This window comes from Aulonocara sp. 'chitande type north' Nkhata Bay, linkage group LG1 (genome assembly GCF_057382095.1).
Source record: "Aulonocara sp. 'chitande type north' Nkhata Bay isolate Kocher_YH1m ecotype deep benthic linkage group LG1, A_spYH_male_GT1.1, whole genome shotgun sequence".
Lineage (NCBI taxonomy): Eukaryota > Metazoa > Chordata > Actinopteri > Cichliformes > Cichlidae > Aulonocara > Aulonocara sp. 'chitande type north' Nkhata Bay.
The window spans coordinates 41,043,086-41,057,978 of record NC_141344.1 but is presented as its reverse complement, the minus strand read 5'-3'; the positions used below and the strand labels follow the sequence as shown (position 1 = coordinate 41,057,978).

Genomic DNA, 14,893 nt, shown 5'->3' with positions numbered 1-14,893 from the left:
GAGTGAATGAATAGTGGCATTGTAAAGCGCTTTGGGTGCCTTGAAAAGCGCTATATAAATCCATTATTATTATTATTATTATTGTTATTATTATTATTATTAAAATGATTGGCTCCTAAAGTGTGTGACATCTCAGGGGGAAAAAAAGCACCGAAATAAAGCACTGAAATGTGCGCTGCTTTTCGGTCTGGTTACTACCGTTTATGTCAGAACCTACCGGTACCCATCCCTACCCATAACTGATAATTTATTTGAGATTATTAATTTGTGGTGTTACCGACTTGCATGTCTCACCCATTCAGAGCCTTTCTATGTGTAGACATTTTACATGTGCTTCCTGGTGCTCCAGTTTTTCGCCTCATCAGAAAACATGCTGGAGTGAAGTTGACCATGAGCAGAGATGGTGCTGAAAGTTAAAAAGGGGCAGAATAACAACAACCCACATTCATCAAGAATCTAATATGAAATCACACCATACTATATCACTGTCATCAGGCAGGGACAATGCAAAGCAAACGTAGCCTATGCTTTACCTGATGGGTACACTGTTGCTGTTGAGGTGTTGCTGCTGCTCCTGATGGTGCTGGAGGGCAGGGCTGTGTTGATCTGACACTGTAGACATTAAAAAGTCCATAGGAGAGCTGGTAGCTGATTAAACAAGTGTTATGAGATAATAATAAAATGCAAAGATCGGTGACAGCGCCTGTGACTTACTCTCTTCCTCCTTCCATCTCCTCATCTAAACTATCACTCTCCATTTGCTGTCCCTCTGAGAACAAGGCACAGTCTGCTGTTGCATTAGTCTGTTATTGAATTACCCACACATACAAAAACTCTTGCACCTAATCCATAATAGAGAAATAATAGAAAAATGTTATAGAACCAAAACATTATTTATTATTGTTTTTCTACTTGAACACCTCTGCAATGCAACAACTGGTACACGTGTTATTGTTACCTGTGCTCTTTAATCCAGCTGGTGATGGATGCACTGCATCACACAGCTCCTTTTGTCACAGTTTCCTCCTCATGTCTGGACCATGTTATATCATGATTAATAATTTAAAAAAAAAAGTCTATACATATAAAACAAACACACACGCACACATACAGTGACATTTTATACCTTCTCCAGAATACTGTATATCATAGGTGTCAAACCAAATTACTATCAGAGCTGGCCTACTGGTATCATACAGCTAATATATATATTGTTTAGTATTAAGCTTTGCTTGTTCCATATTCAATTTTTCAGCAAAACGTGTTTGAGTCCATAAGAAAAGATTCATTCTTATATCTGGAGGAAGATTTTTTTTCCCAATAAATATTAACGTCAGCCCGCGACTTTGTTCCAGTTTTGAATTTTGGCCCTCTGTGTATTTGAGTTTGACACCCCTGCTGTATATACTATGGCCACAAGTTTGCATCATGGTGCTGATCCAGAATCCCTTATTATATATTCCCAGTGCTTGAAATATAAATCCAATATATTCTATTTCTTAATTATTTAGTCCTCCAGAAAGGCAGGCCCTGTAACTTACTTTAAAACTAAATATGTTTCTTAAAACAGTGGTCAGAGCTACAGACCCATGACAGCCTTACCCAGTTAGCGAGCAGCTAATGACCAGCACCACTTAATTTAATCAAAGGAAAGGTAATGCTTTGTTGTGCTGTTGCACACACAGGACGCTCTTTTGTTTCGTCAGTTGTCACAAAACTGTTTCTAATTGTACATAATAGGCTAATACTCCTGTGTGCTATAGAATACAGTGTATGCATTACACCCTACTGGTTTTTGTTTAGGGGTGGGTTTTTATAATCGATTCATCGATTAAAATCGATTCTGGCTTGGATAACGTAAAATTGATTCATTAAAATCCTAAATTGATTTTTTAATATAAATTTATTTTGTCCGAAATGCCAGAATCTCTGGTGACATCTCACAAAATTTCAAGAACCACCAAACAGTAAATGAGAGCAGGTACAGGGATTCTGCACATAGACTTAAACACACAGCGCGACCCGCTGATCAGAATCAGTGAGATGTCGCCTTTCTCACAGTCGGGGCTGAAAGCCGACAGCTCGCTGATTCTGATCTGTCGGCGGGTCGGCGCTGTGTGTTCACGCCCTTTATGCGCTGATTCTAAAGCTGTTAGTTTGATCTCTCTCCAAACAATATTGACCGAACCAGCAGCAAAAGAAGATCCAAACGCTTCACATAAACATCATCATGAATTCACTCTGACTTTTACTGTTTTGCTTCCACCGCGATGCACAGCTCTCTCTCCCTCTCTCTGTACTTCAAGAACAGTTTCCCTTTCTTCATTATTCGCTTGCTTGTTACGCACAAGTCTACCGCTGTTTACAGGCTGTCGGCCGCTGTTTTTTTCCCTTTTACATTCTTCCGAAAAGAAAACCTCATTTCTGCTGTTCAATACTGAACAAATTGAAACTTTTTAATATTATTCAAAATGCAAAACGCTTAGCCATGTCTCTAATAAAACCGCTGTAACTTCAGAGGTAATGTTCATTAATTAATGGTTTTCTTTCGTTTTTGATGTACTGCAGAACATTTTTATAAAATCCCAGGCCAGGAAAATCACCTTCATGTTTTTCTGTGTTTTATCTTCAGCTACTTTGACACAAAGGCATCTGCTGTGATGCTCACACCTGTGATAAAGTCTTGCGAGTGTCAGCTTCCTTTTTATAGATACAAAAATATGTAAATGTTCTGATCTGAATTATACTTCTGACTGTCAAAATTTCCCAGATTTAAATAGAATCGAATCGAATTAAATCGAATCGTGGATCGAATCGATTCGGGACCTTGTGAATCGGAATTGAATCGATTCTAGAAATCAGTGACGATACCCAGCCCTATTTTTGTTGCATCAGTCTGCATCTCTCCTTTTCCCTTACAGCCCTGCACCGCTCAGACTGCAAAGATGCGCGTGCTCTTTGCGAGCTCGTTCCCGGCTCGTAACCAGCCTGCTCTGCCGTCAAGGGGGAGCACTGGTTAATGGTAGTCACTGATAATGCGCCCCTCTGTTTCTCCAATTTCTTTGTTAATATCTTCAATATGATGCAGTTTCTTGTATTTTTCAGCTTAACTCTGTCAGTTTTTTCCATTTGTTCTCTTAAACTAACTGCAGAATTGAACTAGGTCTTTTTTAAATTCAGAATTCGTAATGCCACAGCTTCCACTGTGTCACTTTCTTTACAATTGCCATGTTGGTCCTTCACCGTCATGGAAGTGGAGGATGTAAAAGGCATTGTCCCTATAGTGATAAATGTTGCCTTAAAACATGTATTTTGTTGACAAAATGTGCAAGTTTCCTATGACGTACACACTCATGACTCAATCTTGGTCATTGTTGAACTGGACTCCACGGCAGCCGTCGAAGTTCCTGCACATAATTGCATCGATCACAGTGTTGAAGATACCACATCACCTTTGCTGAAGCTGGTTCTGCATTATATCTGCCAGATATTATGGCTCTTAAGCGTTCTTTTCCACATTGTTCACGGCATACCATAAATCACCATGTTGTTGAGAGATCTTATTCTTAAACCACTGTTTTTCACAGTGTTGACTGACTCCCGATATTTATCCCTGAAAAACAGGTCATTTCAGTAAATTGCTCTGTTTTCAAGATGTTCCACTGGGTGTCTTAAAACATATCTGTAATTTTTGGCCATTTTAAAAAAAACAAACACATTTATGCCTTTTGTCTGCTGAGGGCTCATGAAAGTCATTTGATGATGTCCATCTGCTTGGTCTTCTTCTTTTTGTTCTTCATCGTTTAGTAGCCATGATATACAGTTGCATTCATTCTCAACGATGAGTCTCTTTTCCTTACAATGTTCTGTCTGGTGCTCCAAAGTCCAGGGAGTTGTGAGTCAGATGGCACCCAGCGGGGACTTTGCCCATCCATGTGTCAGGTCATAATCAGCTGTCAGGATGACCGCGCAGTTCAGTAGCTGCTTATCAGAGGAAGTACTTGTCTAGGCCAAAAGATTAGTCACACCCAAGCTGTTATCTGAAGAGCTGTTGCAATGACATCTCTTCATAGGGGACGTCCAACACAGCACCTCTACCCCCAATCCTTTGTAAAGCTGGATTTGGAAACAGAATGGTTTAAAAAAAAAAAAAAAAAACGACAACAACAACAAAAAAAAACCTTTGTGTGTTTGCTGTGGTATAGTTTGTTTCCCAGCACTGTCAGGGAATGGGAGGGTTTGTTTTAAGCTTCCTTTCCAGATTGTGAGTGAAGGCAAGAGGACATGCCATCCAGAATCTCCTCTGCTTGACAGACTAACTGTTTTCTGTCAGGACTGCAGTACTTTAGAAGAGAAGCTGGGAAACGATATGCCAGTTTCCAGGTCACATGTCTAATGGTTGATCCACTGTCATACTGTTACTGAAAGAATTTCTCAGTAATTAAATGTAGGGCTGCAACAATTCATCAATTAATTCAAATAATTCGATAATAAAAAAAATGCTCCCCACAAATTCTTTGCTTCGATGCTTCCTTTAATACATGCTTGAGTGTTTCACCCACGACAAAAAACAGACCTGCAATACAAACGTATTTAGGAGCAACGTTCAGTTTATTATGAATCTCATAATAGTGTCATTATTTTAATACACCAGTAGGGTGATAACATAAAGATCACATTCATTGTCATCTAGATTTGTACTAGATGATAAAAGCAGTGCAGCTCCAACAACACAAGAAATGAGTTTATGCTTGAGAAAAAGAATTGTTGGTACTAACAAAGCAGGAGATGAATATACAAAGTTACAATAGTGTTATGAAATGGAGTGGGAATCAAGAAATTCAAACAGAACAGGCCTGGCAGAGGCAGGAAGCAAAAGACACTGGGAACAAACTAGCAGGAATTGTCTTCCAAAACAGAAGTGAAGGACTTGGCCAAGTTGGGAATTCTAGTCTCAAAGAGGACAACCACTAGAACACTGAACACAAATGGAAAGCGAGGTCGTAGACCAAGAAAAACACCACTTTTGCAGGCGAGACACCATCAAGACGGAGGACAACGTGGACAAACATTATGAATACTGGAACTGCATCCTTTTATTTGATGAAACTAGAGCTCTTTGGACATTGAGACGCTTTTTTGGAGAAAGAAGGGAGTGGCGTGCATCCCAAAGAAACATTCTTCAAGTATATCTGGAACCAGGAATCCAATCAAAGTGGAAGGAATCGTGAATCTCTTTCAAAATCTGTGGGGTGAACTGAAGGTCCAGCTTGAGAGACTCACTCTTTCACAAAAACACTTTTTTCTATGTTTAAGGGCTTTCTATCCAATATTCACTCTAATATCATTAAACAAGGATATTTGGCATGGACACCCAGGGAGCACCCAGGGATCGAAAGGCCAACCTTATGATTAGTAGATGACTATTGGCACCTGGGTCTATCAGGTCTAATAATTTTGACTGTGGTAAAGTCTTTGTTTTTCTGTATTGTAAAATAAACTATTCAATTTAGAAAGCTGCTGAATGTTAAATGTACAAACATAGTCTAAACTCCAATGACAATAATATAAGAATCTAAATATTTTGCTGATTAGGATGAAAATATATATATTATATATTATATTGTGTTATATACTGTTCAAAAAAAGGGAACACAAAAAGAAGACATCGCCTGACTCAAAGTGATTCTCCGCCAAACAGTCCTCGTTCATTAAGTGCTCTACAAACTAACATTACAGCTGACAGCTGGATTTTCCTGTCTCACTTTAGCCAGCAACAAGAGAACCAGAGTAAAATATGGACAGAAAAACCTTCATCTTATTTATTTAATTTATTTTTAGCAAAAACCCATATTTGCAGCCAGGGTCAGCACGAATGTGACCCCTTCAGACTGCCTTTTAGTTTTAAACTTCTAATTTAAGCACTTGCTGCTTAAATGGCGTCACAGATGGTTTAAATGAGCCTGTAGTAGTTTATGTAGTGTTTCATGTGTGAAGCCTTGTGTATGCTGAGTAACATCACAGTATAAATGAATGTGGCTTTTCTGTGTGTCTTTGTAAAGGTATGGTGTAACTCCTGAGAATATCATCTTGTATGGTCAGAGCATCGGCACGGTGCCCACCATCGATCTGGCTGCTCGCTATGAATGTGCTGCCGTCATCCTGCACTCACCACTAATGTCGGGCTTGCGGGTGGCCTTCCCTGACACACGCAAGACTTACTGCTTCGATGCCTTCCCCAGGTATGTGTTAAAGACACAATCAACACGCATGCATGTCACAACGTGGGCAACCAGCAGTGTTACAGTTTTATTGTAACACTGATGCGTTAAACCTCTCTGATGTAAAGGTAAAAATGTAACTTTCTGTCAGGCAACTGCTTCACGGCTAGTAGGAGGGAAAAGAGTAAAATTAATAGAGAGAAGAAGAAAAAAACTCTGAGTCCTTTCTGTTTCTGGAACCGAAAAGTCTCTTTGTCATATTTGTGTGAGCACTTTTTGATGTATGTGTGTATTAAAAAAACAAACCAAACGTTGAAACTTAAACATGATTTAAATGAACTTTTAGGCTCCACCTGAGTTTTTATTGCACCCATAATATAAGGAAATGGCTGATGCATTTATTTATTACCAGAAGTAAATTTCTATAAAACAGTTGCTCATATATTTGAAGGATCAAACGTCAGCATGAAGACAAAACATACAACACAACAATAAAAGGAAGCACAGATATTTGCTCTGGAGTCTTGCAGCACCAGATGTGGCTGCGAGGTCACATGTGGCTGCCTCTGAAGCAGAGGTTGGAACGTAAACAAAATTCAAGCTGGCATCTAAAAACTGGGTGTTGGTCTATGAGAAATGACATTTGTAAAAAGCAGCAGCAACAAGTGAAATATGTTTTTGGGGTTTATTTTGCCTGTCCTCTCTGGACTGTAGCAATCAGGATTGTCTGTCACAGCCCAACAGATCGTTACAGCTTTTATCATAATGGCCCACTTGATTGTCATAGTTTGTTCGATCTTTATTATTTATTTATTTATTTATTTTTACTTTTAAGTAGTGCTGTCAATAGATTAAAAAAGACTAACTCACAATTTTCTGTAGTTAATTGCGATTAATCGCAATTGCTTGATCAATAGCCTGGCCGCAATTACACTTTTTCAACTTTATATTTAAGCTTGTAACTGACATTTATGCAACATAATGAAGCAGAATAAACACAAAAAATGTTAAATGCTTAAATTCAAAGAGAATATGAATAGTTTCAGTCTTTTAACACAGCTTCTCTCCTGTGAAATACAACTTTAAAAAAAACCCTATATACTAATAGGTAAATTTACACTCATATATAATATATATTAGTGCTGTCAAACAATGAAAATATTTAATCAGATTCATCACAGGGTTACTGTGGATTCATCTTGATTAATCACAATTAAATATCATTCATTTTTATTCTATATTTATCGTATTTCATTTTGCATGAGCAAACAGAAAAAAGGGAAAATATAGGCACTTAACATGTTTATTGAACATCTTAAACCTTCATGTAAACAAAAAACTGTGAACATTTATCCTCTCTCTGTGTCACTCTTGGAGAGGCACTTCAAGTCCTTGAGACGAGGAACCAAAGCTTGTAAAGCGCCTGTTCCCAACGACATTAACAGGTCTGCAGTTTGTTGCAATCCACTTGGCATCAATCAATATGTCCGAGGTCGACTTACCGAGCCCCCGATGCTCCGTGAGCAAGCTGGGTGACACGTTAGCCAAAGTGCTAGCAGCATCCCTGACTAACATAAGCTTCGCTTCAATGTGATATTTTAAGCTGGAAGTGCTTCTGTAAAAATAAAATTCCTTCTGCCGAGACAAACTGCCCGAAATGCATTGACAGAAACATTTCAGGGATTTTGAGTCATTCTGCACTCCAGATGTGTTGGCGTTATATTTTTTGTATCGTGTTAAACGTAATGACGGCGTAATCTGCGTTAATTTTGACAGCACTACTTTTAAGTTATTAGATTCTAAACTGACAGGACTAGGGACAGAAAGGTGAAAGACGAGGAAAAGAGAAGTTGGGAAGAGGCTCAACAACAGGAGAGGAACAGAAAGACAGAGGAGAAGAGAGACGGAGAGAAAAGACACTAAAAATGCGTTTGATCACCTGCTGGGAAAAAAACTAAAACAAGCACAAGGAAAACATCACAGTAGGGAAACCACAGCTACAACCAACATAAACACAAATAGCAGTAAATAATCAATATTGAATGTTACTGAGCAGCATGCAAGACCGACAACCCACGATATGTTTAGAAGCAGCAGCCAACCAAGACGTGTTTGTGAACACCAGTCTGTACTCAGGTGTGTGAAGAATCAAAACAGTGCACGCTGCAAAGCATTTCAAACGCATGTTACCACAAAGGCAACTGACATTATTTGAAGCAGTGCCATCCTTGCACAGCTGACTGTTTACCTGCACAGTGCAAGACTGTACACTCCCGCCTTATGTCAAAAGAGACAGTAATATCAGAAGAACAACAGGCTGCTTTACTGTAAAAACCATGCCAGCAACCACAGTCAAAAATGTCTGAATTACGTGGCTGATTAAAGTAATTGGCCCTCAATACTCTTTAGCCAGGAACTATAAGACAGCGCAAAGATTATAGACCAGGGATGTCAGGTTTAGGGCCCTGAATCATCCAGGCAAAGATGCTAATCTGGCCAAAGGTTAAGGAGGTCATAAATTTGGGACTTTTAACTGTTTTTTCACAAGTTTTACAGCTTTTCCTGCAGGTAAAGACCTCTCTCATGGCAATTCATACTACACTGTAGTAATTAAGTAATGAATAAACAGTTAAATGAGCAAGTACACAATAAAAATAAAAAATATAGCGTATAGCACTTTACAACTCCACAACTTTGATGGGTTTTTTTGCACTAATGTATTTTCACTTAAACAAGCAGCTGTTTTTTATCTGCATTAAAGTTATATAAAAATGTAACAGTGCAAATTCCTCGCATAACCATGTATAATGTCCACAAAATTTAAAAAGAGGTTACACACACACAATACGGTAATATCATGTTGAGGTGCAGTACGTATCACTCCGCCAGGCTCCGCCTACGATAGCCGTAATGCTCCATTGCAGGTTCACAATGTACAATGCGGGTCGTACTGAAACATCTGACAGATTTTTGAGCGCCGTGCACATAAAATCGTTTCGAGGTCAGTAAACACAACCAGAGTTCATACATAAGGCACACGGGATTATAAGGGGCTCTGTCGAGTTTCAGAAAATTCAAAGGATGATTTTAAGTGTGCCGTATTTTCCAAACAACACTGTAATAACAACGGCCGCTAGCATGCTCTACCAAAAATAGTGCTTTGTTAAGATAAGATAAGATAAGATAACCTTTATTAGTCCCACACGTGGGAAATTTGTTTTGTCACAGCAGGAAGTGGACAGTGCAAAAGTTATGACGCAAAAATTAGAATACAATAAGAATAAATACAGTACACAGCTGTACAGAATAGAATAAAATAATATACTATATACAGTAGAATAAAATAGAATAAAAATATACAATAAGATAAAAATAGAATACGAATGCTATATACAACTGAGTAAAAATACAACGATGCCAGAAAAGATTATTGCACTTAGTATTATTGCATATGTATGGATGTGTGTGTTTGTTCAGTTAAAGTCTTTGTTGTGGAGTCTGACAGCAGTGGGGAGGAAAGACCTGCGAAATCTCTCCGTCCCACACCGTGGGTGCCGCAGTCTCCCACTGAAGGAGCTGCTCAGTGCTGTCACAGTCTGCTGCATGGGGTGGGAGATGTTGTCCATCAGGGATGACAGCTTAGCCGCCGTTCTCCTGTCACTCACCACCTCCACTGGGTCCAGAGGGCATCCTAGAACAGAGCTGGCCCTTCGGATCACCCTGTTCAGTCTCTTCCTGTCCCCAGCAGAGATGCTGCCGCCCCAGCAGACCACACCATAAAAGATAGCAGAAGCCACCACAGAGTCATAGAAGGTCTTCAGGAGTGGGCCCTCCACCCCAAACGACCTGAGTCTCCGCAGCAGGTACAGCCTGCTCTGCCCTTTCCTGTAGAGGGCGTCTGAGTTATGAGTCCAGTCCAGTCTGTTGTTCAGATGAACACCAAGGTACCTGTAGCTGTCCACAGCCTCAATGTCCATACCCTGGATGTTCAGTGGTTGCAGTGGAGAATGCTTGTGCCTGCGGAAGTCTACCACCAGCTCCTTGGTTTTACTGGCGTTGATCTGGAGGTAGTTCAGCTGGCACCAGTCCACAAAGTCTTGAGTCAGTCCTCTGTACTCCTTGTCGTCCCCATCAGTGATGAGGCCGACTATTGCAGAGTCATCAGAGAACTTCTGCAGGAAGCACTGGGTGGAATTGTGGGAGAAGTCTGCAGTGTAGATGGTGAAGAGGAACGGAGCCAGAACCGTTCCCTGTGGGGCCCCCGTACTGCAGACGACCCTGTCCAACACACAGCCCTGAGTCCTCACATACTGTGGTCGGTCGGTGAGGTAGTCCAAAATCCAGGTAGTGAGGTGATGGTCCACTCCAGAGTTCTCCAGCTTGTCCTTCAGAACCAAGGGAAGAATAGTGTTGAAGGCACTGGAGAAATCAAAGAACATGATTCTCACAGTGCTTCCAGCGGTCTCCAGGTGAGCGAGGGAACGATGTAGGAGGTGAATGACGGCATCATCCGCTCCAATGCCAGGCTGGTAGGCAAACTGAAGTGGGTCCAGTGATGAGCTTGTTAGGCGCCGAAGCTGAGCCAGGACCAACCGCTCCAGGGTCTTCATCAGGTGGGATGTCAGAGCCACCGGCCTGTAGCTGTTGAGGTCCTTGGGGCGTGAAGTCTTTGGCACTGGTACAACACAGGAGGTTTTCCAGAGCTGTGGGACTCTTCCCAACCTCAGGCTCAGGTTGAAGAGGTGCTCCATCACCCCACACAGTTGGTCCGCGCAGGACCTGACGACCCTCGAGCTGATGCCATCTGTTGTTGTTGTTATGTATCTGACTGACGGACGAAAGCTAAACCAGTTCCACACCAGTGAAGCTGCAGCATTTTTACAAACCAGTTCTGGTTCATCCGTTTCATTCAACGATCCGCTTTCGCCCTTCTCGTTCTCCGTCGCTGCCGCCGCCATTCTTTTTCCGCCATGTGAAAACAAAGCCACTGCGCATGCGCGTTTTACCCATATTCTATCGCCATATTTCATTTTCTTATCGTTGCCCAACATTATACCGGTATTACCGTGAACGGTATGATATGGCCCAGCACTAAGCAACGATTTAAATTTGATACATTTATTTCTTCCAATTTAAGGCCATGAATCGTGTTAACAATGTAGAAAAATGACAGACTGTTGCAGCTGCACTTCTTTTTGTATTTTTGGACATTATAATATCTCCTGGATTAAAAGTGCAGTTAAACTTCCGTACACTGACAGGAAGAGGAGTTTCCCTGATCTGGCCCACTTAGGATTAAAGTTGGCTGTAGGTGGCCCACCATGTAAAATGAGTTCGAACCACAACTTTGTCATACTTTACAATAACATTAGATGTGTGGTACGAGCATAACTGCCCATTGATTAAAACATGTACTATAGAAATAAGTGCCTGTGTTTTTTGAGCATTGACAGGGGATTTCTTTAAATCACCCTGTAATTCTTCAGCTAAGACACCTGAGTTAGAAAACACAGAGAACTGCAGTCGTTTTTACACGCGTGGGCAGCAGCAAACACACCCTGTGAACTGCTGCCTGCGTACTTTTATTTTTATACGTGTATGTGTGTAAAAATAACAACGTCACTCAGAATCAACAGGTTCTTCCCCTTTTCTAAAACTATATGTTCTTGGAAAGAGCTGCGGTGTCTCTTCTCTACATCTAACTGTTCTCTAAAAACAGGAAGTGGTTTAGTAGCTGAATAAGTTCATCACAAAGTTATTAGGTGAAAAGTTATTAGTGCTGTCAGCGTTAATCTGAAATGACGTTAACGAGCTACCGCGGATCTCCCAGTGCGTGGGGCTGGACGGCGTCAACACGTGAACGAGCTAACTGCGCTAACACACTAGTTCCCACCCATGTAATTGAGCATTGCGTGGCACATCCGACATACTGTTTTACTTTAGTCCATGACGCGCTTACCTTCAGGGTCATACGTCACATGAAAACCAAAATAGTTCCAAACGCCAGATCTGAATGAGGGTGGGGGAGGTTCAATTTGCCATGTTGCAACGAGCTTAGCTCCTGTCTCGCTAGCTTGCCCTGCGCTCAGTGAATCTGCGTTCGACTACTCTGCCTAGGCTGCACTGTCGAGCGCAGATCCACTGAGCGCTCAACACAGACAGCATCGTCAGAAGGAAATTAAAAATGTTGTATTGTTCGATAAACATGCGTACCGAACCGAAAGCACTGTATCGAACGGTTCAATATCGATACGAGTATTGTTGCACCCCTACGACACAGCTATGGTTAGCATAATATAAACACATTAGCACAGTGAAGCTGGAGGATGAACACTAACTTTTTTCCACTCGATAAAAGTTAACGTGAGGGTTCCTGATGGTTAGAGACAAATGCAATCGCATGGCAGGATGCTGTAAACAGACCAAACTTCAGCCAGGAGAACAACTGAGATAATCCATCCACAATACGAGGTTAGTCATTCATATACTGCTGCTGGGGCTGGGCTGTAGTTACATCCTAAGGTTTTAAAAACTGATTTTTAAAATGAACAGTTGTAATAAAAACCGAGATGGGCTGACAGTGATCACTGACTGTTTTTAGGGGCTTGTTTAGATCAAACAGAACAAGATAAAAAACATTAAAACATGTTAAAAACACAGAGTAGTTTTTAACCCGGAAGCAGGGTTCATACGTCATCACTTAAAGACCGGATATCCCACCTGCTGTGAATGTTTTAATACAGTACAGTTGTTATTATAATCACTCATCCTGTTTAGGATAAATAACATTCAGGCCTATACTACTGTACTTTAATGTCAGTCAGGTGGTACTCAATGTGAAAAGTCTGAGAACTGCTGCCCTATGGCATTACCATCGGCACAAAAGTAAGAACTGCTGCTTTACAGTCTTCCTTCTCAGAGCCAACAATGTTTTTAGGCACACATCAGTCGTCATTTGTTATCATTGTTAAAATGTCTCAAAATGTTAATATAAAAGCCCTAAAAAACCATTTTGAAACGGTTTGCAGCCGAGTGTGAAGCAGTGGGAATGAGAATCAGCACCTCCGAATCTGAGGCCATGGTCCTCAGCCAGAAAAAGGTGGAGTGCCCACTGTGGCTCAGGGACCAGTTCCTGTCCCGAGTGGAGGAGTTTAAGTATCTCAGGGTCTTGTTCGCAAGTGACGGGAGAAGGGAGCGGGAGATCGACAGACGGATCGGTGCTGTACTGGCCTGTTGTGGTGAAGAGAGCTGAGTGTAAAAGCCAGGTTCTCAATTTACCAGTTGATCTACGTCCCTCACCTATGGTCACGAGCTGTGGGCAGTGACTGAAAGAACGAGATCGCGGATCCTGGGAGCCTCCTGGGTGAGGTGTTCCGGGCATGTGGGCTGGGAGGAGGCCCTGGGGCAGACCCAGGACACGCTGGAGAGATTATATCTCTCTGCTGGCCTGGGAACGCCTTGGTGTTCCCCCATACAAGCTGGAGGAAATGGCTAGGGAGAGGGAGGTTCTCTGCCCCACGACCCAGCCCTGGATAAGCGGAAGAAGATGGATGGATGTTAATCTAAAATTTAAAGAGTGAAATTTAGCAATAGTATTTTTTTTTCTTTGAGCGAGATAGGGAGAGATAAATGCATCACTGCAAAACACAGCAAAGAAGTGAGTTATTTTGAGATCAAATTCTCTTCTCTTCTATGTTTTTGTGTTTTAACTGAGAAAATGTTTCACCACAGTTGTTCACTTCTGACCAAAATGTGAAACAGCTAGGGATAGGCGTTATTATTGGTTCCTTTCAAAAATATCGAACAGCCTCACAAGATTCACAATTTAGAAACACAGGGGATGTTTATCTGACCAAATTATAAAAAGCCAGACAATATGTAAATGTTACAGTCTGGTGTGTCTGTAGGTTTATCATGTGCAGTGCTGAGCAACATTAAGTTTAACTTTCAAGGAAGTGTTACATAACTGGATATGTTTGAGTCTGTTCTACGTGTGTAATCTCAGGCATTTCTCAGATCCTTAAAGAGTAGAGAGTGTGGTGATGACTCTGTAATATTTAAATGTCATCAAGTTGCCAAAAGTATTTTATAACAGCAGTTTGTCTCCCCATTTTGTTTTGCTTATCAAACGTCATGTGATGCTAGCAACAGGCTAAACAGACGCATGCTTTTCCAGTTGCCTCTTTAAAAATGTTTCTACAAATATAAATTCTACATTTTGAAAACCTAAACACAAGTGTTGCAAACAACAAAGTTAAATGCAGCTATTTACCTAAAAATGCACCCAAGAATTTTTTTATATAACCATTTAAAACTATTTACAGAACAATCAGCTGTTCTACATCAAATAAGATGCCACACAAAATGATTTGTGCCACTCCAAAAAATAATTTCTGTCTACTATGAAATAGTGGACCTCATCACAAGCGTGGTACCTGCAGGCCTGACAGCAGGAGGTGTATCACTCCTGTTTTCCACCTGCAGACACCGTTTACACTGTAATCTGACTTTGGTGGCTTTTTGGCAGCAACTGTGATATTCATCAGTCGCCTCATTGTTCTGACACACAACACAAAACTTTCCACTAAACTACACAGTAACTACACACTGCAAACATACTAAACGTCACAAATCTCTCACGTCTCAAAACTCGCTCCCCCTCTCTTCCTCTT

At 41.0% G+C, this 14,893-nt stretch overlaps 1 protein-coding gene across 2 annotated transcripts in view; it reads left to right on the top strand.

Moving 5' to 3' along the window:
* abhd17c (abhydrolase domain containing 17C, depalmitoylase) overlaps positions 1-14,893 on the top strand; it is a 33,928-nt gene that overhangs the window by 11,367 nt on the left and 7,668 nt on the right. For both annotated transcript variants that reach the window (XM_086296464.1, XM_086296457.1), the window contains one exon: positions 6,063-6,242. In XM_086296464.1, coding sequence (XP_086152590.1) covers positions 6,063-6,242 — 180 coding nt within the window. The remainder of the gene's footprint in view (positions 1-6,062; positions 6,243-14,893) is intronic.